Source organism: Oryzias melastigma, linkage group LG2, assembly GCF_002922805.2.
Source record: "Oryzias melastigma strain HK-1 linkage group LG2, ASM292280v2, whole genome shotgun sequence".
Classification (NCBI taxonomy): domain Eukaryota; kingdom Metazoa; phylum Chordata; class Actinopteri; order Beloniformes; family Adrianichthyidae; genus Oryzias; species Oryzias melastigma.
In genome coordinates, this window is record NC_050513.1 from 980,294 (window position 1) to 999,209 (window position 18,916).

Consider the following 18,916-nt stretch of genomic DNA (forward strand, 5'->3'; position numbering starts at 1 on the left):
TACAAACTGGGATAAGGCTAGTGTACTCGTTCTGTGTTAGGGTACTGCTGTAGTACGCATCACATCACTGGACCGGTTCTGATTCGCGGCCCGAAGGTTGGGGACCCGTGATTTAATAGGAACAATCATCACATTAAAGAACATCAAGGGTCCTTAACCAAATGTCATCATGTGACGAGTTAGGAGTGAGAATGTGTTGGTCTGAGCATTCTACGAAGGTAGTAAAGTGTTACACACATTTACCATTTTTTAACATTGTTCATCTGAATCAACATTTCTGAGATATACCTGGTTTACTATTGGAAGCTATACAGAAAGTTATCTGTGCTCTAGGATCAGTCAAAACTGGGAAAACGTGAACTGAAACACCAAAGAGTCTAAATCTGGGTTCCCTTCAACCTAATTAACTTCCTACACGTCGTTAATAATCTGACATCAACTCTTGAAGTGGATTATATCATTCGTGTCGTTGGCGTCCATAAGAAAGACGTGTGGGAAGAACAAACCTGTGACTGGAATGGGTTTTTGGTTTCTGACCTCTGACTGTCAGTAGATTACATCACTGACGCGTCTTTGTTTGTGCCTCTAATGTTTCCGACGCCTTCAGACTGCCGTGCCACCATCAACCTTCTCGCTAATGTCGACGCATCTGAGCTGCGAGTCAACAGACGGCGTGGTAATAAACACTTTCATGGGGGTCACCGGGGTTATCGGATGGGGGGTGGCAGCAGTATCATAACCGCTTGCCAGGATGCGGCTGGATGTTGTTTTCTAATTACCAGAGCTTGTCGATTCCAGAACGATAGGCCGGCCGGCTGTAATTGACCCGCTGTTTCAGAGTGATACATCTGTCTTCATACACATGGAATGACTTTGTCATTTATAAACTCTTTATTATATTAACTGTGACAGCTCGGGATACGTGACAGATGCTCGCCAGGCAGCTCCAAACAGATGAAGGGCTGCTTCGTTAGAAGGAAGTGAAGCTGTTTAAAGACCTCATGACCTGTTTTTCCTTCTCTTCTTTCCTTCTCTTCCAGGTTCTAAAGTTCAGAGATTTGAGCCACAAACTTCTAAAGTAAAACTCCAGAAGTTGAGAGCTTGCTCCTAAAGACAGGATTGTGTTTGTGTTTCAGAACCGAGACGGACGCTTCGAGGTTCGAGGTCGTCACGGTAAATCGGTGCTGACCATCAGCGGCGTGAGGCTCACGGACTTGGGTCGGTTTGACTGCGAGGCGCAGAGCAGGATAGGAGGTCATCAGAAGAGCATGTTTCTGGACATTGAGTGTAAGTATGAGTCCCGGCTCACCTTCTGGAGAACCGTTTTCTTCAGAGAAGTCCTGTCGACAGTCTTGACCGCCATCATTTGTTCAGAATTAAAGGAAAACGCCAGTAGAGGGTGGTCTTTAACTTCCTGTTTTCTGTTTCAAATTAAGACTTCTTTTTGAAGAAATATTCCAGATCTTGGATGAAGTGTGGTATTGTTTGGTCAATAAACTGAAGTTAATAACCTTAAAGATATATCCAAGTATTGACTTCCTCCAGTACATGGATGTAGAAACTCAACAAAAGCCTCTTGAAGTAATCCTCCCGTCACATGGGTTACCAGAGCCAATCACAGCCCTCTCTGGGTGAAGACAGAGGGTGTCCTAGAACCCTCCAGGGTGTTCAGTATGGGTCGTGTACAACACATGAGGGTTAGCTAGGGACAAACAGGTGAGACGCAGCCACCGTCTGTGTGCTGCCCCCTACAGGTTGAAACAAGGTATTACAGTTACACTTTGTGATGGTCAACTGGTGTAAGTCCTAGAAGTTATCATGCTCTGATTTCCAGTATAAAAGCCCCGCCCATCTTTGAACACTCGACACGCTCGAGAGTTGAAGCTCATCACGGCACCATTTGAGCTCACCCCGCGACGCTGAAAATGGCGGAGGTCACTCTGCGATAATGACGCCAAGAGTGGCGAGAGTCTTCCGTGACGTCGAGAGCGGCGGAGCACGCTCTGTGACGCAGAAAGTGGTTGAGCTAGATGTTTTGGCTAATTTAGGCTTTTTTTCCGTTGTTTAGGCTATTTTGAAGCTTAGCTATTTTTTCAGCTTCAGTGTTTTTAGCTATTATCTTCAAAGATTTTTGCTATTACCCTCAGCATTTTCAGCAGTCAAATTCAGCCTACAGCATTCACACTAGCATTATTGCAGGTAATAGCTTTAAATCTTGTTCATAGTAATGTGAAAAAGTTGTGTTTTTAAAATTTTAAACATGTAGTTTTAGAGAGTTCAATAAATGTTTATCCTGTTCAGCTCGTGACCTAAGGTGTGTTTTAGATTCTGGCCCCTTGTGTGACTGAGTTAGACACCCCTGCTTTACATGAAACTGAAGTTGAAGGACCGGTAACTCCATTTTATTTGACTTTTTAATTCTAAACTCCTCTGTGTCTTAAATTAAACTAAATATTTTTTCTTAAATTGTCCTAAAACTCACTGCAGAATCATGTTTGACTCTTATTACCATAAAACAGTCCAGAGATGTTCCAACAGTTCAAAAGTTCACAGTCCAGGAAGCTTCCTGCTCTGTTCCTGAAGAACATTAGATTATTATAAACAAATCATCTTCCTCAGCTCGCCGACACCCACTCCACCACGCACACGGACTCCTGAAGGGTCAATTAGAGAGTGGAGATCATGCATCGCCGTCGGTGACAGCTCGGCTGCCTCCCGACGAGCACGGCCATTCCTCACCGCTGCTGGTCGGGCCTTATTTGGGGGGCGCCTCTCCCTTTGCCTAATGATCTCTGAAGTAAAAATCTTCATTCTGGCCGTGGAGTGATTAGGTTCATTAGCAGAAGGGCGCCGCCGCCTCAGAGCCTTTAAAAGCTGGAGGAACAAAGATGAGAGGCCAGGCAAAGCCCCGCGGAAGACGCCGAACGTTTCTGCCTTTAATGTCGGCTCCAAACTTGGCGAGACCCGGGCCGACAGCGCTCTTCGTCTGGGCCAAACTAATGAACTCATTTAGTAAGTCACTGCAGGCTGCATAGACGATAGCACGTCCGGGCTGTGACGGGGAGCCGGGCATCAATCTCTTTAATGGAATCCTGCAAGAGAGCATAAAACAAGCATAATGCTTCGGAGACGGAGCCGGGCGGACCGGAGAACATCCCAGCGCCGGGTCGCTTCACGATGGTCCTCCCTGTTTACCACAGAGTCTTCTGTCGCCTCAAACACATTTCATCAAGTTCCTTTTGTTTGTCTTGAATTCTGAAAACAGATGTCCCCAAATTCCTGACCAACCAGAGCATTTTCTACTCCTGGGAGGGAAATCCGGTGAACATCAGCTGTGACGTGATGTCGAACCCGCCCGCCACCATGCTGTGGAGGAGAGAGCGCTTCACCATCTCCGAGGTCACGCCCAACATGCACATCCACAGAGCGGAGGGCCGCTCCGTGCTGGAGGTGAGCTGATGGCCGTCGGGATTCTGTAGGTTTGGTTTGACCAAAGAACTAAAGTCGTCTCATATTCATCGTTTCCTGAACCAAATCTTAGCTTAGCTGCCAAGTTTGTAGCTTTCCAAGTCTTTGGTTCCATCTCAAAGGTTTTTGTAAAAGTCCATAATTAAGTTTAATTTCAAACCCAACAGGTTTGATTTTATCTATTAAAGAAATGAATTAAATTAATAAAGTATCTTAAAAAGAACTCTTTACATTTTCCTTTGCATTTGACAGACTGGAATTATTTGTTTATATACAGTGTGCTGTAAATTAAAGGGTTATCTTCACCTAATTAGGGATTCATCTGATGTTTCAGCTGCTAGTATCATGGCTGTTCTGGCTTCTACTGGAGTTTTTGATCTTATTTGGAGTTTCAGTTGTTATCTTGACATTATTCTAGCTTTTTGGACTATTTTAGCTCTTATTAAAGTTTTTAGGCTGTTTTGAAATTTAGTGAGTATTTCAGCTAAATGTTAGCTGTTTTGGCTAATTAGGGGGTTTTAGCAGTCATTTAGGGGGTTTAGCTATTATTTCAGCTTGATTCCAACTTTTTTGGGGCTAGCTTAGGCTTTTTTTGTTTGTTTTTTTAAGATAATTTGACATAAAGATGATATTTCAGCTGGCTATCACCTTCAGCGTTTTCAGCTATTAGCTTCACGATATTAGCTATCAATGTCTGCATTTTCAGCTATCTTCTCTAAAATCTTCAGCGGCCACATTCAGCTTTCAGCATTCACACTAGCATTTTCACAGTTAATGCTGTATATCCAGCTGTTGATCTGTGAATCTTTTTCTAGAACTTTTGACCATTTAAATGCTGAAGGCTGGGACATTTTTAATGATATACAAAAAAAGTTTTCTGCTTCTGGAGTTAATAACAAACAGACACAACTTCAGTCAAAATGCAGAACTTTGAATCAACAGTTAACATTTTTCATCCCACCAAACTGTCACACATTAGAAAGTCATTTTCTGCTGTAACTTTACAGGTATGAAACAACTGATGTGTTGAAAATGAAGTAGAGAAATGTCATAAAGAAATGCTGCAAAACATTCACTATAATGTTTACAAAGATAGTTACTACATTTGTCAAGCTTGTGAGCAGTTTATTATTCCATTCATTCATGAATAATTTAGTTTATTAATGTGACATATATAGACAATAGTCTCACTTTATCTGTTAATGAGTCTTTCTAAGTATGTTAATAAACCTCATTCGGCTGATTGTGCTCATAAATCTCTTACAAAACCCCTATAAACACATTAATGATGTTTGTTAATGTGTTAATAAAGTGATCGGCAAATACTATAACTAAACAAAAAAAATGATAGCCATTATTTTTTCCCAGGTTTGCGATTGATGAGTTGTTGTGTTTTAATTGACTCCCGGCCCTAGTTATGACTACGGTGACGTACCCACTCAAGCTTTGATCAGATCGAGCTTTAATCAGGCTGTAAATCAGGCGTTCGACCCCACGACACAAAGGTAGAACAGAACCATGATGTTTCTTGAGGAGAAAAAGATTCTTTTCTGGTACTTTCTTCAGGTGACGCCCATGTCCGACAGAGACTTTGGCCGCTACAACTGCACGGCCCGGAACAACATCGGAGTTCGATACCAGGAGTTCATTCTGGCCCAGGCAGGTGAGTGGACTTTCCAAGCCCGCCTGTCGATGAGTTCCACTTTAATGTCCAGGAAAACGTGCGTGTTTTCTCCTGCCAGCGACCCCCAGCATTCAGAAACGCTGTAACCCTCTGCTCCTGTTCTAATGGTAATAGCCTTATTAGCAATTCACGGGAATATAAATTCTACTACAATTCCCATCTCCTGTTCAGAATGGCCTAATCTCAAATAGTGCTGGCTGATTTACCATAGCCCTCACTATTTACTGAAGTGCCCCTAATTTACTGAGGCCCGGTCTGCGACACAATGGTGCAGTCCAATTAACTTTAGTGCAGATGGAATTGCTCTGGTGAGTAGAAGAGCCGTTTGCTCAAAAGCTGAGCGAACATGAAGACTTACAGAAAACAATCAGACATCCAGCACCGTGTCCGTTGCTGGGTTATGGTACCGGTACCATCCGCATTTCTGAGGACCAGAACGGACATGGTACTACATCTGTTACCTAATTCGGTGCCGCATCCAGTACCATGTCCGGTGCTGGGTCAGGGTACCAACACTGGGTCATGGAACCGGTACCGTTCGCGTTTCCGAGTACCAGTACGCATGTGGTACCATGTCCGGTTCCACTTCTGGTACCGCATCCGGTTCCGGTTCTGGTACCGCGTCTGGCATCACATCGGTACCGGGTCTGGCATCACATCCGGTACCCCATCAGGTACTGCGTCCAGTAACGATTCAGGTCCGGTGCCATGTCTGGTACCGCATCCAGTACCGTGTCCGGTGCTAGGTTAAGGTACCAGTCCGTGTTATGGTACCGGTAACGTCTGTGTCTCCGAGGACCAGTTCACATCTGGTGCTGGGTTAGGGAACCAGTAATGGGTCATGGTACTGGTACTGTCTGTGTTCCAAGGACCAGTCCACATCTGGTACTGCGCCTGGTACCATGTCTGGTGCGTGTCTGGTACCAATTTGGGTCTGGTATCGTGTCTGGCACCGCATCTAATACTGCGTCTGGTGCTGGGTTAGGGTACCAGGACTGGGTTTTGGTACCGGTACCGTCCATTTTCCGAGTACCAGTCCCCATTTGGTACCACACACTGATGGTTGTGGACCCTTGATTTTACAAACAGCCAGTTCGTCAAAAAACGGCGACTTGGAGAGACCCAAAGAATCAAGAAGTGACACGGAGGAGTCCTTAACCAGACGTCAGTGTGTGAGGACTTGAATGTTCTGGTTTATGTTCTGCTGGTACTGAAGTATTTTTCCTTCGTATGGGTCAGCTTTCCAATAACCACAAAATCTTTCACATCTTCTAAACATGGTTTTAGGGTGTTATGAAAAATAGTTTTTTCTATTTGTGGTTCAAAGTCTGTCTTTACTTTGATGTTACCATCATAAGATGTTAAAGTGGGTTTGTCATTAGTTCTTCTTCACGTTCCACTAAAACAGAAGTAGTAAAATAGACTCTGATGTGATTTTGTTCAAACTTCAGAGCTTCATGATTTACGTAAACTAAAATATACTGGTTAATGAGCACTGAACTGGTTTGAGGTCCATACCAGAGGTTCCTCAGCGTGTTTTGTCTTTTTTTGTTGATATATTTTTGTTTCTAATAACACAAGCTCTGGAACGGTCTCCTGCATTTACCCTCCAGATGTCCCTTCCAATCCGTACTCGGTGCGCCTGTCGGCCGTCTCGCAGCGCCTGGCAACGGTCACGTTCTTGAAGCCGGACTCCCACGGTGGCGTTCCCATCAGCTACTACCTGGTCCAGTATAAAGAAGTGGGTTCTCAGGACTGGAGGGACGTGAAGTCCCACAGTGTTCAGAGTAAGTGAGAAGTCGAATGAGCTTTTCGTTTTCACCAGGTCTGAGCGGTTGTTACATGGTTCCTAAAGCTGAGGAAAATTAAAACCAAGTAGAGTATGGAGCTAAATTAGGACCAATATTATTGAAAAATTGAAAACAATATTGGTGTTTTGCCAAAAAAATCTTAAATGTCCAAAACAAAAATTATTTCCACCTTCAAATGTCAGTTTTGTGGGTTTCAAAAGTCAAAATTTCAATTTCAATTTTTTTTTTTCACTTTCAACAAGTTGGGGCCTAGAATTCGGCCATGAGGGATGCCAACTTTTGAATATGAGGTAGAAGAATCAGAAGCACCAAGGTGGACCAGTGATACCTGAACTAGTGTAAATCCAGCGGATTCTGCCTCAGAGAAAAGCACCTTTGAGCTGATAAGACACACTTTAGAGCAGGAGTGTTAAACTCAATCGCACAAGGGACCAAAATTCACCTTAGATCACGGGCCAAAAAGAATAAACATTTATTGAAGACACTAAAACTCAATTTTTAAAACTTTAAGACTGTATCATAATCATCAACTAGATATATAGCATTAAGTAAGCTGAATTTTGCCACTGAAAACACTAGTGCTGATAGCTGAAGATGCGGAAATAGATAACTAAAATATGCAAAAACTCATAGGTGAGAACGCTGAAGCTGATAGCCAGCTAACATATTAGCTAAATGCTAAATTAGCCTAAAAAAACAAGAAAAAAAAACAAAAAAAACCTAGATCAGCAAGTATGTGGCTACAAAAATGGCTAAACTAAAAAAAAGCCTAAAAAAAAACATGCCTAAATTAGCTAACACAGCTAGCATGTAGCTGAAAAATTAGTTAAACTTTAAATAAGCCTAAAAAACAAAAAAGCCTAAATTAGCTAAAACAGCTAGCATGTAGCTGAAATATTAGCTAAACTCCAAAACAGCCTAAAAAACTAAATCTTAGTAAATGGCAAAATAGTCCAAAAAGCTAGCAGAATGCTAATATTTAAAACTTTAAAACTGTAACTTTTTAACATAATCATGAATAATAAAAATGCAGGAATATTATTCCAGAATAAATCAACTTAAACCTTAAATAACTTTCAATATTTTACTCTCCATGAAAATATATTTTGTCAAAATTATATAAGTTAGAAATAAGTACAAGATAACATCGGGTCATTACTAACAATAAAATGATCTGGAGGGCCGAATCCGGCCCCCGGGCCTTGACACATGCTTTAGAGTAAATAAGTATTGCATAATGGTGTAAAGTTGCTTTTCTCAGATTCCAGAATCCACTAAAATTATGTCATTTGTACAGACGGAGAGATATGAGAATTCATAAAAAGGATTTAAAATAAAAAACTTTCTATTGATAAATTACGTCAAACTAGCATTTAATGCTTTGATTTAATGTTCTGTTAGAGCATTTTAGTCATCGTCTTTTGCATCATCCGTCAGCAGATGTGTTATTTCAGTTTGGTCACTAAGAAATGTTATAAATTCCTCTATTTTAAGGCAACAAGCATTCGATTTACTAGCCAATATCATTGTTGTCATAATATTATCCAGCTACGACTGTTATACTGCAAAGATAAAAGCTAAATCCTTCCAGAGATTTGATCAGTGGGCCTTTGATAAAGAGTCGACAACAACAGAAAAACACATTTATGGACTATTTGTGTACAGAGATCTTTCCCTTGCTCTGATTAGCATTTTAAACAATCGAGCATGTAGCACACGGCTGACTGGATGATCTGCCATGCGATCCTTCAGAGCTCTGACCCCCGAGGGGCTGGTGGGTCCCGGCGTAACCAAAGCTCCTCATGGGGGAGAGCGCCAGGACCGGTCTGAGCTGAAGGAGCGCGCTCCTCCTCCTCCCATGCTTTACGACTCCAAATTGATTTCTGAGCCCGTTGGAAAGGACAGGATGGATGGGCGGAAAATGAAAGCCAAAGGACGAATGGTCGGCTGATAAGCAGCTCCAACAAACCTGAAGGGCTTATCACTAATATCCCTCATTTCAGAGTCAATTACAGTATGGAGGTGCGGCGAGGGGAATACTGAACAGGAGGCAGCGCTTTTAAAGTAAAACACAAAATGAACAAAGCATCAAAGTACAGATAATTCGGATTCTCTTCGGTAGAATTAGGACGTATGGATAGAAAACGGTGAGGCGTTCAGAGCACTAAGTGGCGGCGCATAGAACCATCAGAGCCACTTAGATCCCCTCAGCAGAACTTCCTCCCACCACAAACTCTCCATGGTAATGAGATGCATGGAGTCGTTTCATGCGAACGCTCTCGGCCAAATTGAAAAGTCTGCTTGTTGACAGAAATGAACCCGGCACACGACTGCAAATGACCGAATCTGTTCTCCGTTCTTCTTCGACCGCAGGACCGCCGAGCTGCCTTATTACCATTCCAGGGTTTAATTTGTGCGGACTGACAAAAACAACAACTTTCACTCAGGTTCATTACTCTGCTGGCTTTGTGGAGGAATGGAAAAGGCTCCGGTTTCTGTACGTTTTAATCAGGATCCTGGAGTTGGGGGATCATTGGGACGTCAGCTACAGTTTTATGGGCAAAAAAATAACAATTTAAGCATCGACGGTGGAGAAGTCAGTACTAACCTGGGAGTCATGTATTTTAAACATAGTTTAGTATCATTTTAATGGAGCTGAGTTTGTACAACCAATCCTCTTTTCATTTGTCTTGGCTAAAGGGGGCGTGGCTTGTTTTTACAATTCTTATCTTTTACGCTTTAAGCACAAATGTGGTCACCGCCACATACCCACAAACTCACTGAAATGAGCAAACATCTAGTGCCTGCTGAAAATAAATGTTTGTCAAAGTGACCAACCCCTCCCCCACAAAGAAATGATGACATCACAGCGGGAGTAACTGTCAAAAAAAAGAATGGCTCCAAAATCTCTCAAGGGCCTCAAAAAATATTCAGAAATCCACGGAGTGATTTTTGCACCATTGTTTTTCAAGCAGAAGTCACATTTTTGAGATCAACATTTTCTAAGTTACAAACAAAATGTAAAGTGTCAAGAAAAAAATCTGGATTTGTAAACAAAAGTATTTAATATTTGCTTTCAAAGACTCTTTTTTTTTTCTTCTTTAAAAAAATGTTTTTGCGATTGCAGCACAAACGTTTTTAGAGGCGTAGTGCCTCATCTTCCTTTCGTCCTATCTTTGGTTTTGCGTTCAACAATTTTCTCTCAGCATTATGGTTGCTCCACCCCACAGCCTGCTGATTGGTCTGGATTCTATCCAATCAGGTGCCTCTGCCTCACGTTGTTGTGCTTGGGGGACCGAGGCAGACTTTGGACTTTGTATCTGTGCTGATTCTACAGTCTTCAACCATCCTGTTTCTCTTTGAACAGAACTCAGAAGGAACAGCAAAGCTCAAATATACAAACAGGGTTCTGGATATTCATGTTAGTGTAGCGACCAGCGAGTTTAAAATGTCAGCAGCAGAAAAGACATCTCAGCGTCGTCTCAATTACATTGCAAGTGCCTTCATTCAGGTGCATTAACGTCTCTATAAAGTTGAGTTTTCATTCTCATTATGTTCTAAGTCTAGTTAAAGCTTTTCACAACCCTTTCAATGAATCCTGATGACTTCTCTATTCCCTAGATAAAAGAAAATGCTTAAGAACCCAGCCAGCAAGGCCAAGTGGACCCCATGTTGTTTAAAAAGTGGCAGAAAATGTGGCTCCAACTTGGTTTGTCCGCAGTTTCTGTGGTGGCCCCTCCTGTGTTTGCCCACATTGACTTAAGTGGGGATTCAGTGGTTATCTCGCTATGCTAGCCAGCCTCCTGTGGACAGCAGAGCTTGCTAGCTCACTACAGCAGCGTTCGATATAGCAGAACTCGCTAGCTCACTGTAGAGGAGCTTGCTAGCATGTTACAGTGGACCTCGCTAATATGCCAGAGAGGAGCTAGTTAGCATGCTACGCTATCCAATGGGTGGCTGGCTAGCGTAGTGAGCTAACCCACCAAGTCCCTACTTAAGTCAATGGGAACAAACCATAGACTGTATAGAACAACTGGACAGAGCAAGCCCCCCTACTTCCGTGTTCCATATAGGAAATACCACTGGGTTCCAAAAAGGCTCCTCTGCAGCGGCGTCACCCAAATGCTCCTTTTAGTTGGACTAAAAGGAATAAATGTAAGTAAATCCCAAAGGACCGCTGACAGAATCAAATGTTGGAATGGTTCTCCCTCAAAGGCTTCAACAATGACTTGTACAATTCTCCGGTGTTATTAAAGTAGAAGCTGTTTACATCCGCGGTCTCGTGGTCGAGGCGTGGAAAGAGGCGGACACTCACATAATCTCACTCCTGATTGGCGACAGTACTTCCTGTAGATTCCATGACTCAGCTATGACTCAGACCAATCGCTGAAGATTGTTTGCAAATGGCGGTATCCGTTTCAGGAAGGAGAGGAAGTAATGCATTTCCAATGGGGGACCTCATGGCTCCAGAAGTCCAGTATTTTTACAGTCTATGGGACAAACCCATTCAGGACCATCATTTTCTGCCCTCTTTCAAACCATATGGGCCCATTTAGCCGTACTGGCTAGGAAGCTTTAACAGGAAACAGAAATGGAATAAAGGGAATTACAAAGTGTGCTTTTTGGAGTTTCTTTTCTAGAAGTTGAAGCAGCTTTTTCTCATTTCCACATTTGGACTAAAACACCAACTGATTAAATGTTTTTCATAAAATTGGTGTCATTTCTCTCATTGATCTTAATTTTTTAATGAACACACTCCTGCCTGCTTTCTGCGAACAGTCTCTAACCGAGTCTGTGCTTCATTAAGTCATTTCAGCCCTAATGAGGCTGATTTGATGAACATTGGTTTGTGTGCCTCCTGTAATCATCGTTATTGTGGGTTCTCCTTTTGTTTAGTGTAAAAAAAAAGACTTTTTCTGCTTTGTTCTGCTGTTCTGACACAAAAACACGACTAAGAGAAACACACTGAAAAGGTTTCCGACTGCGGCGCTGCGGCGCTGTGCCACGCTCGACTGGAACTACATTTTATGCATTAAATGAGGGGGGGTCATGCTGCGAAGCGGCTTCTTGACGGAGACGGTCTTGCTTGTTGGAGCAGTTCAGGTGGAGCTCCTGTGTCTGTTCCGTCTGCTTTAACCGGGGTTCTTCTCCAGCCACAGTGGTGCTCACGGGACTGGAACCCAACACCACGTACGAGGTCCGGGTGGCTGCCGTCAACGGGAAGGGTCAGGGGGAGTTCAGCCACACCGAGAGCTTCCAGACTTTAGCAATCCGTAAGCAAACTGCATGTTTTCTATCCTTCAAAGTGAGTTGCATTTCTAGTGTGTAAAAAACAAATCATTTTTACCATGTATTACTGCCGGTTCCACTGAAAAAGTGTTATTGTGTGTACTAAGACAGATAAACAAGATGCTAAAGCAAGACATTTGACAAAATAAAAGCAATGAATTTATACAAAAGTTGCCAAAGTTTCTCCAAAATCTATTAAAAGTCTCAGCATCTGAGCGAAATGAGTCATATTCGCCGTCCTGTGCAACCCCGGCACTTCTCCTCTGAACATGATTAAACCTTTTCCCCTTTCAGTGATATGAATTTAGATTACTTTTGCTCAGAATAGATTCTGTCAAACTGCGTAAAACTGTTGCATTAATAATCATGTAACGCTGGGCTTTCGTGATGAGCATCTTACTCGCTCTAACAATCTGACTCTGCAGGAAATCCAGGCGAGGCCGTGGAGGAAGTGTTCAGACTGAATGTGTTCCCGCTGTGCAGCTGAGAGTACAGTGTTGGGAAGGCAACCCAATTAGATAATAATGTGAATAATAGAAGCGGAAATTAAACATGTATTAAATACAGGTAGACGCTTTAGAGTTTGATTGTAGTCAGCTTGAGGCTGCATCCTCGTTTCTTGCTTTGCATCTTTTACCCATTTTCTCAGAGAAAGCAAACAATTAAAGAATCTTCATTTGTTTCCTCCACAGGAGAACCGAGTCCACCAGCTGTCCACGGGCAGAAAGGGATCGGGAAGGCGTACCGGCTGGGTCTGGTTAAGCAGGATGATGGAGGGATGCCCATCGTGGAATATATAGTCAAGTACAAAACGGTGAGTGTTTCAGACGGCGTTGAGCATGAGTCCCAACTGTCCGTACAGGTGGTTACAGGCTGTCTACGATGAAAAAAATGGTCAAATCTGTATGTGATGCACAGGTGATCTACGAAAAATTTCAAGGTCATAGACCGCTCTGTGAACCCACTTAGGGAACATGTTCTGTCTCCAAATGATGCTAACAGTGTCATCTGTTAGATAGAACAACTAGCGCTTAATATTAGCATTACTCTAAGATAGCCTAAAAAGTTTTTTAAAAAGCGTAAATTAGCTAAAACAGCTAGCTTATAGCTAGAATTTTATCTGAACTCCAGAACAGGGTAAAACCTTTAGAAAAAAGCCAGAATTAGCCAAAACAGTTAGCATGTAGCTTAAATATTAGTTAAACTCCAAAATAGCCTAAAAAATCTTAGTAAATACCAAAATAGTCCAAAAGCCAGCATAATGCCATTTTTTTGAAACTTTAAAACTAACTTTTTAACATACCGTATTTTCTGGACTATAAGTCGCACCGGAGTAGAAGTCGCAGTAGCCAAAAAATGCATAATGAAGAAGAAAAAAAACATATATAAGTCGCTCCGGAGTATAAGTCGCACTTTTAAGAGAATAGTCCAACATTTATGAACAAATTCAACAAGCCCGACGTAACGTTGCATTTGACATCAAATGAGATTCATGCGTCAAATTCAAGTCTGCTGAATCGTTTAATGTGCGTCTAATTTAATGCTCAATGTTTGTCCAAAAATGTATTCATAAACTAGACACTCCCATTGGAGAAGCTGTCTGAAGTTTTTAGCCTCATCGCTACATGATGGAGGCTTTGGCTGTTTATCTCGTTTAAAATACACAGAAGATACGGATGATGTTGAGAGGTTAAGTTATTTATTTTAAAGAACTCCACAAAAGCATCTATGATCATCTCTCCATTCTGGGTTGAGGACAGCAGTTTTTTTTGTCTTTTTCTTACGGTGATCGTTACCTTCTAGCCTGCAGGAGCTGCATCTACATGACAGTTTTTAGCAGCTCTTCTGTCTGTTTATAACCCAGTTTGATGGCTTGTTGTCCCGCATTAGCCCAGGAAGAGAAAAATAAAAACAATAATAATTATGTCTTGATGCAAATGAGAAAAACATCCTAACATCCATGAGGAGAATGATTAGATTATCAGGAACGTTTGTTTTGAACGTAACTTCTTCTTCTGTGTTTCTGTCAGCTGACAGCAGTAGATACTGATACACAAACCTACAGTGCCCTCTAGTGGTTGTTATTGGGAAACAACCGGCAAAAGGAAACCGGTTTAAGTGGGGAAAATAACAAATATATGAGCCTATTTATGTCTAACAAAATCACATATAAGTCGCACCATTGGAAAATTGATGAAAAAAAGTGCGACTTATAGTCCGGAAAATACGGTAATTATGAATAATAAAAAGTCAGGAATATTATTCCAGAATAAATCAACTTAAACCTTAAATAACTTTCAATATTTTACTCTCCATAAAAATATATTTAGTCAAAATAATACAAGTTAGAAATAAGTTCAAGATAACATCAGGTCAATAATAACAATAAAATAAAATGATCCGGAGGGCCGGATCTGGCCCCTGGGCCTTGACTTTGACACGTGATCTAGATAAAGTGATTTTCTGCTTTTCTCTTATAATGGAAATAATTTTTAAATGTACAGATTTATCCTGAATGAAAGCATCACTCCCAGAGTCGGGCTGTTTCTTCTTTGATCCAGAGTTTTGGGTTCTCTTCACCTTCTTCTGACGTCAAACAAACTTTGAGAACTAGCATCCGTCTGAAACCATAGAAGGGCTGCAAACACTGATGAATATTTACTAGACTGTGGGGCTGTTTGAGGAAAGTATTCAATTTTTAAAGAAGAGACTGTGCTTCTGTGGCTGTTTTCAAAGCCTGGCGTCTTAATGAGGGACCGCTGGGCCCGGAGCCCGGTCCTGCTGGGACTCTGGACTTGTTTGAACATGAAGGATCTGTCTAACATGCTGCTGAACATCACATTTTCATCAGTAAACATCTGCTGAAGACTGAAAAAATGAAGAATCCACTCTAGAAAAGGGGATTTTCTTTTGTTTAAAACCTCGTTTTGCTTTCATAATTCATAATTATTTCATAATTTGACTGAAAGTGAGCCGGAGGTCTGCAGGGATTCTAATTAAAACCCGTATTGATGCCTTCACCTGCCAGAGCACTTTTTAGCAGCTTGAAGTGGTTTTGTTATTATTCAGGAGGTGCCGGTACAGCTGACACCAGCGTTTACCTCAAGGAGACATATTTGCATTTATGATTAGTCTGTACTGACATTGAGCTGAAAACCAAACCAACACAACACTCCTGTTTTAGCCTAAACGGTCCGTACAGGTATTCATTCTATGGAGTCAGAGAGTAGGAGAGTTGAACAAAGCACCAAAAAATGTACCTTTGAGTCAGAGAGACCAAAACTTCATCTTTAGTGGAAAATAATTCCTTGTTTTTAGATGCTGAACTCATTAGAAGAAGTTACTCTCCATCAAACTCATTTTGACAGGTGACCTTTGACCCTATGCACCCTTTGTATATAAAATTGATATTAAATTGTTACGTCATCGTGAGGGGTGGGTCACCTGTCGAAACGAGTTTGATGGATGGTGTAGGGTCAAAGGTCACCTGTCAAAACAAGTTTGATGGATGGTGTAGGGTCAAAGGTCACCTGTCAAAACAGGTTTGATGGATGGTGGAGGGTCAAAGGTCACGTGTCAAAATATTTTGGTTTTTTGACCTGCTCAGTTTTGGTTTTTTTTTTCTTTTTTTGGCCTTAGGCTGAACTCAGAACCAACGCTACACACTTCCAGCTTCTTTCCCCACACTAACCCTGAACTGACACAGAACCAACAGAATGGAATACAAATGTTTCTCTACATGATGACTTCCTGATTAGTTCCTGAACCTTCATCTGGTTGAAGGCCGTTTTGGTTTTGGTGATGATGGTTCAACTGGAAACATCCTGAAAGCACTTTCTATCTTTATGGACACCAGCTGGGTTTAGGACTGTGGTTACCTGGTAGAACAGACTCCAAATGGACCTGTAATCCTAGATAAACATGGATAAAACCTGTGTTTTCCAGTGGAAATGCATCTTCACTAGAGGAAACTAGGATTGAAAAGGGGGAAGAAACACACTTTCCTAGAACATCACCAACTAGAACATACAGTACATTCTTGAACATACATCCTAGATAATCACCTCCTAGAACAGACATGGGCAAACTCTGGCCCGCGGGCCGAATCCAGCCCGCCCCCACGTTTGGTCCGGCCCGGTGAACATATCACAAAGGCATGATTTTTTTCATCTGGCCACACAGATCAAGACCCACATAAAACGTGTTTTTTTATTCCCCTTTCTCCTTATCTGAATCCCCCAAATCTCTGTTAAATAGAACAGAATGTTGTGTTTTCTTTCATCTCAGTTCACCTTTCTGCTGCATTTTTTCAAACACCCTGTTCTGTGTCCTGATTGGCTGGAGATCTTGTCAATCATCTCCTCTGCCGTCTCCATGTGTGCAGCTCTGCTGATTATGGCGTTCATTCTATGTCAAAAGTCCACGCAGAAATAATGCATCTCTCATTTCAACTGTAGGTCTCTCCCAAATGAGGCGGAGGGATGGAGGAGGAGGCGGAATCTACTATATAAATAATAAAAGTCATTCATACTGTGACATGAAACACACATTTTAATACAGATATAAAAAATTCTTTTTTTTCAATTCATGTTTGTGTGAAATGGCCAAATAAAAATGGTGAACACAAAACGTGTTGCAGTAAGAATTGGTTTAATCGACGCCTTCGGTGGCGAAGTTTGTCAAAACGCCAGAAAGATTGACAAAAAGGGTCAAAAGGATCTGGTAACCAATTTAGAAAAAAATAGAACATTTAAAAAAGAACATTCATCCTAGAAGTTCACCTCCTAGAACATCCATCCTAGAACATCCATCCTAGAACATCACCTCCTAGAACATCCATCCTAGAACATCACCTCCTAGAACATCCATCCTAGAACATCCATCCTAGAACATCACCTTCTAGGACTGGCCACCTGCTGTTTTTCTAGAAATCCTGCCTTATCTCCTGCCTATTACCTGGATCAGGTGTGTTCAGGTGATAAGGAGCTTCAACAGCAGGTCAGTAGGAAAACATGTTGAAGGCCTGGATTTGGACCCCCTGTTCTCAAACATCCCTGGACATCGAAGTTCAGTCAGGATGAAGATGACGTTCTTCCTCTTCCTTCAGGACAAAGAGGAGCAGTGGATGACCAAGCTGGTTCCTGGAGCCAACGACTTTGCGCTGCTGCAGCCGCTGCAGTGGAACACCAAATATGAAGTGGAGATCACAGCGCGTAACGTCAAGGGTCTGTCGGAGCCCACCTTCTACCAGTTCTTCATGCCGCAGAAGCCGGACGTTACAGGTAAAAGCATGATAGAGGAAAACACCGGCTAGCTCAGAAAAGCACTGTTTCTGTCATTCTATCTCTTTGAGAAGTTCAACATTTTAATCAATCTAGATGATTTGAAAATACCAAATACCTGTTTTTCAATAGTAACTCATAGAAGTAACAATAGATAGAACAGAATGTATTTCTGGTTTTGTGTGAGGAGATTTTTTTTCCTGAAACAAAAGTATTCAATTCTTGTGAAATTCTCCCCTTAAACTTTTCTGTAGAAGTCTGAAAATCTTAATTTCAGAATCTGTCGTCTTGTTTTTCAGACAGAAAAATAACAAAAAAGAACAATAAAATCAAACAGCAATAATTAAAAAAGAAAAAATGTAAACATCTGATCTGAGCTAGATTTAAAGATTGTCGAGCACATTTCAAATTCTGCTAAAAATGTGGAATAGAAGTAGATCACCAATCAGGAAGTGACCCTCAAAAGTGTGTTCATTAGTGTTTTGGTGTAGCCTTTTGAGTTCATGAAACAGTTCAAAGCTCAGAGCATCATTTCTGTGCCTTTAGGATTTATAAAGTCACATTAAGTAGCAACAAATAGAGCTCCAAATCAGTGTCATCTGCATAAAAGCTGACATTTATGTTAAAAGACAGCTCAAGAGTCACATTTATCCTTTATCATTTATACTCCAAAGGAACAAGAAAAAAAATATGATAAAATAAAAATTAAGTTTATTATTTTATTTAAGAAATACAGAAAAAAATAAGAAACAGTTTTTCCAGAAGAGAAAATCCTTTTTTCCTTCTTTTGGGATTTTACGTGTACTTGGATTTTGATGTTCTTAAGGTGGTATTTTCCATAAGAACTTCAGAGGTTTAGAATTCCTTATAGGACAGGATGTGGTGCAGATGGACTCTTGTATAGTTAGGAAAATAAAAGCATCACCTGTTTACTTTAACAGTTGTTGTGACTCTAATCGTCTTTTACAACATTTAAAAACATAAACTATAAGGACAGAAGGCCTGTAACGCCCCATTATTGTTTACCACCTTCCTATACCTCATGTATACTATCAAACACTGAAATTCCTACAAAATAAAAGTCAATGTATATGTTGTTATTGATGACAGAAATAAACAACAACAAATGATCACATTTTAATATGAAAACTAGTTAGTGGCTGGAAATTCATTGCAAGTAGCCTATTGTATGCTGAAGGTTATTAAAAATGTATGTATTACATTAGAATATATAGTGCTATATATATCTGGATGGAATGACCCTGAGGGCCGGACCCGGCCCCCGGGCCTTGACTTTGACACTTGTGGTCTATGTGGTTCTGAGCTGAGAAGAACGCACAAATGATATGAACCATCTCCCCAGAGAAGAGAAGAGTGTCTGC

The 18,916-nt window shown here is 41.4% G+C and overlaps 1 protein-coding gene across 3 annotated transcripts in view; it reads left to right on the forward strand.

The window, feature by feature from the left end:
- LOC112160147 (neural cell adhesion molecule 2) overlaps positions 1–18,916 on the forward strand; it is a 615,672-nt gene that overhangs the window by 564,800 nt on the left and 31,956 nt on the right. For all 3 annotated transcript variants that reach the window (XM_024294538.2, XM_024294536.2, XM_024294537.2), the window contains exons 9-15: positions 1,137–1,287; positions 3,266–3,450; positions 5,035–5,131; positions 6,766–6,939; positions 12,117–12,236; positions 12,945–13,066; positions 17,360–17,534. In XM_024294538.2, coding sequence (XP_024150306.1) covers positions 1,137–1,287; positions 3,266–3,450; positions 5,035–5,131; positions 6,766–6,939; positions 12,117–12,236; positions 12,945–13,066; positions 17,360–17,534 — 1,024 coding nt within the window. The remainder of the gene's footprint in view (positions 1–1,136; positions 1,288–3,265; positions 3,451–5,034; positions 5,132–6,765; positions 6,940–12,116; positions 12,237–12,944; positions 13,067–17,359; positions 17,535–18,916) is intronic.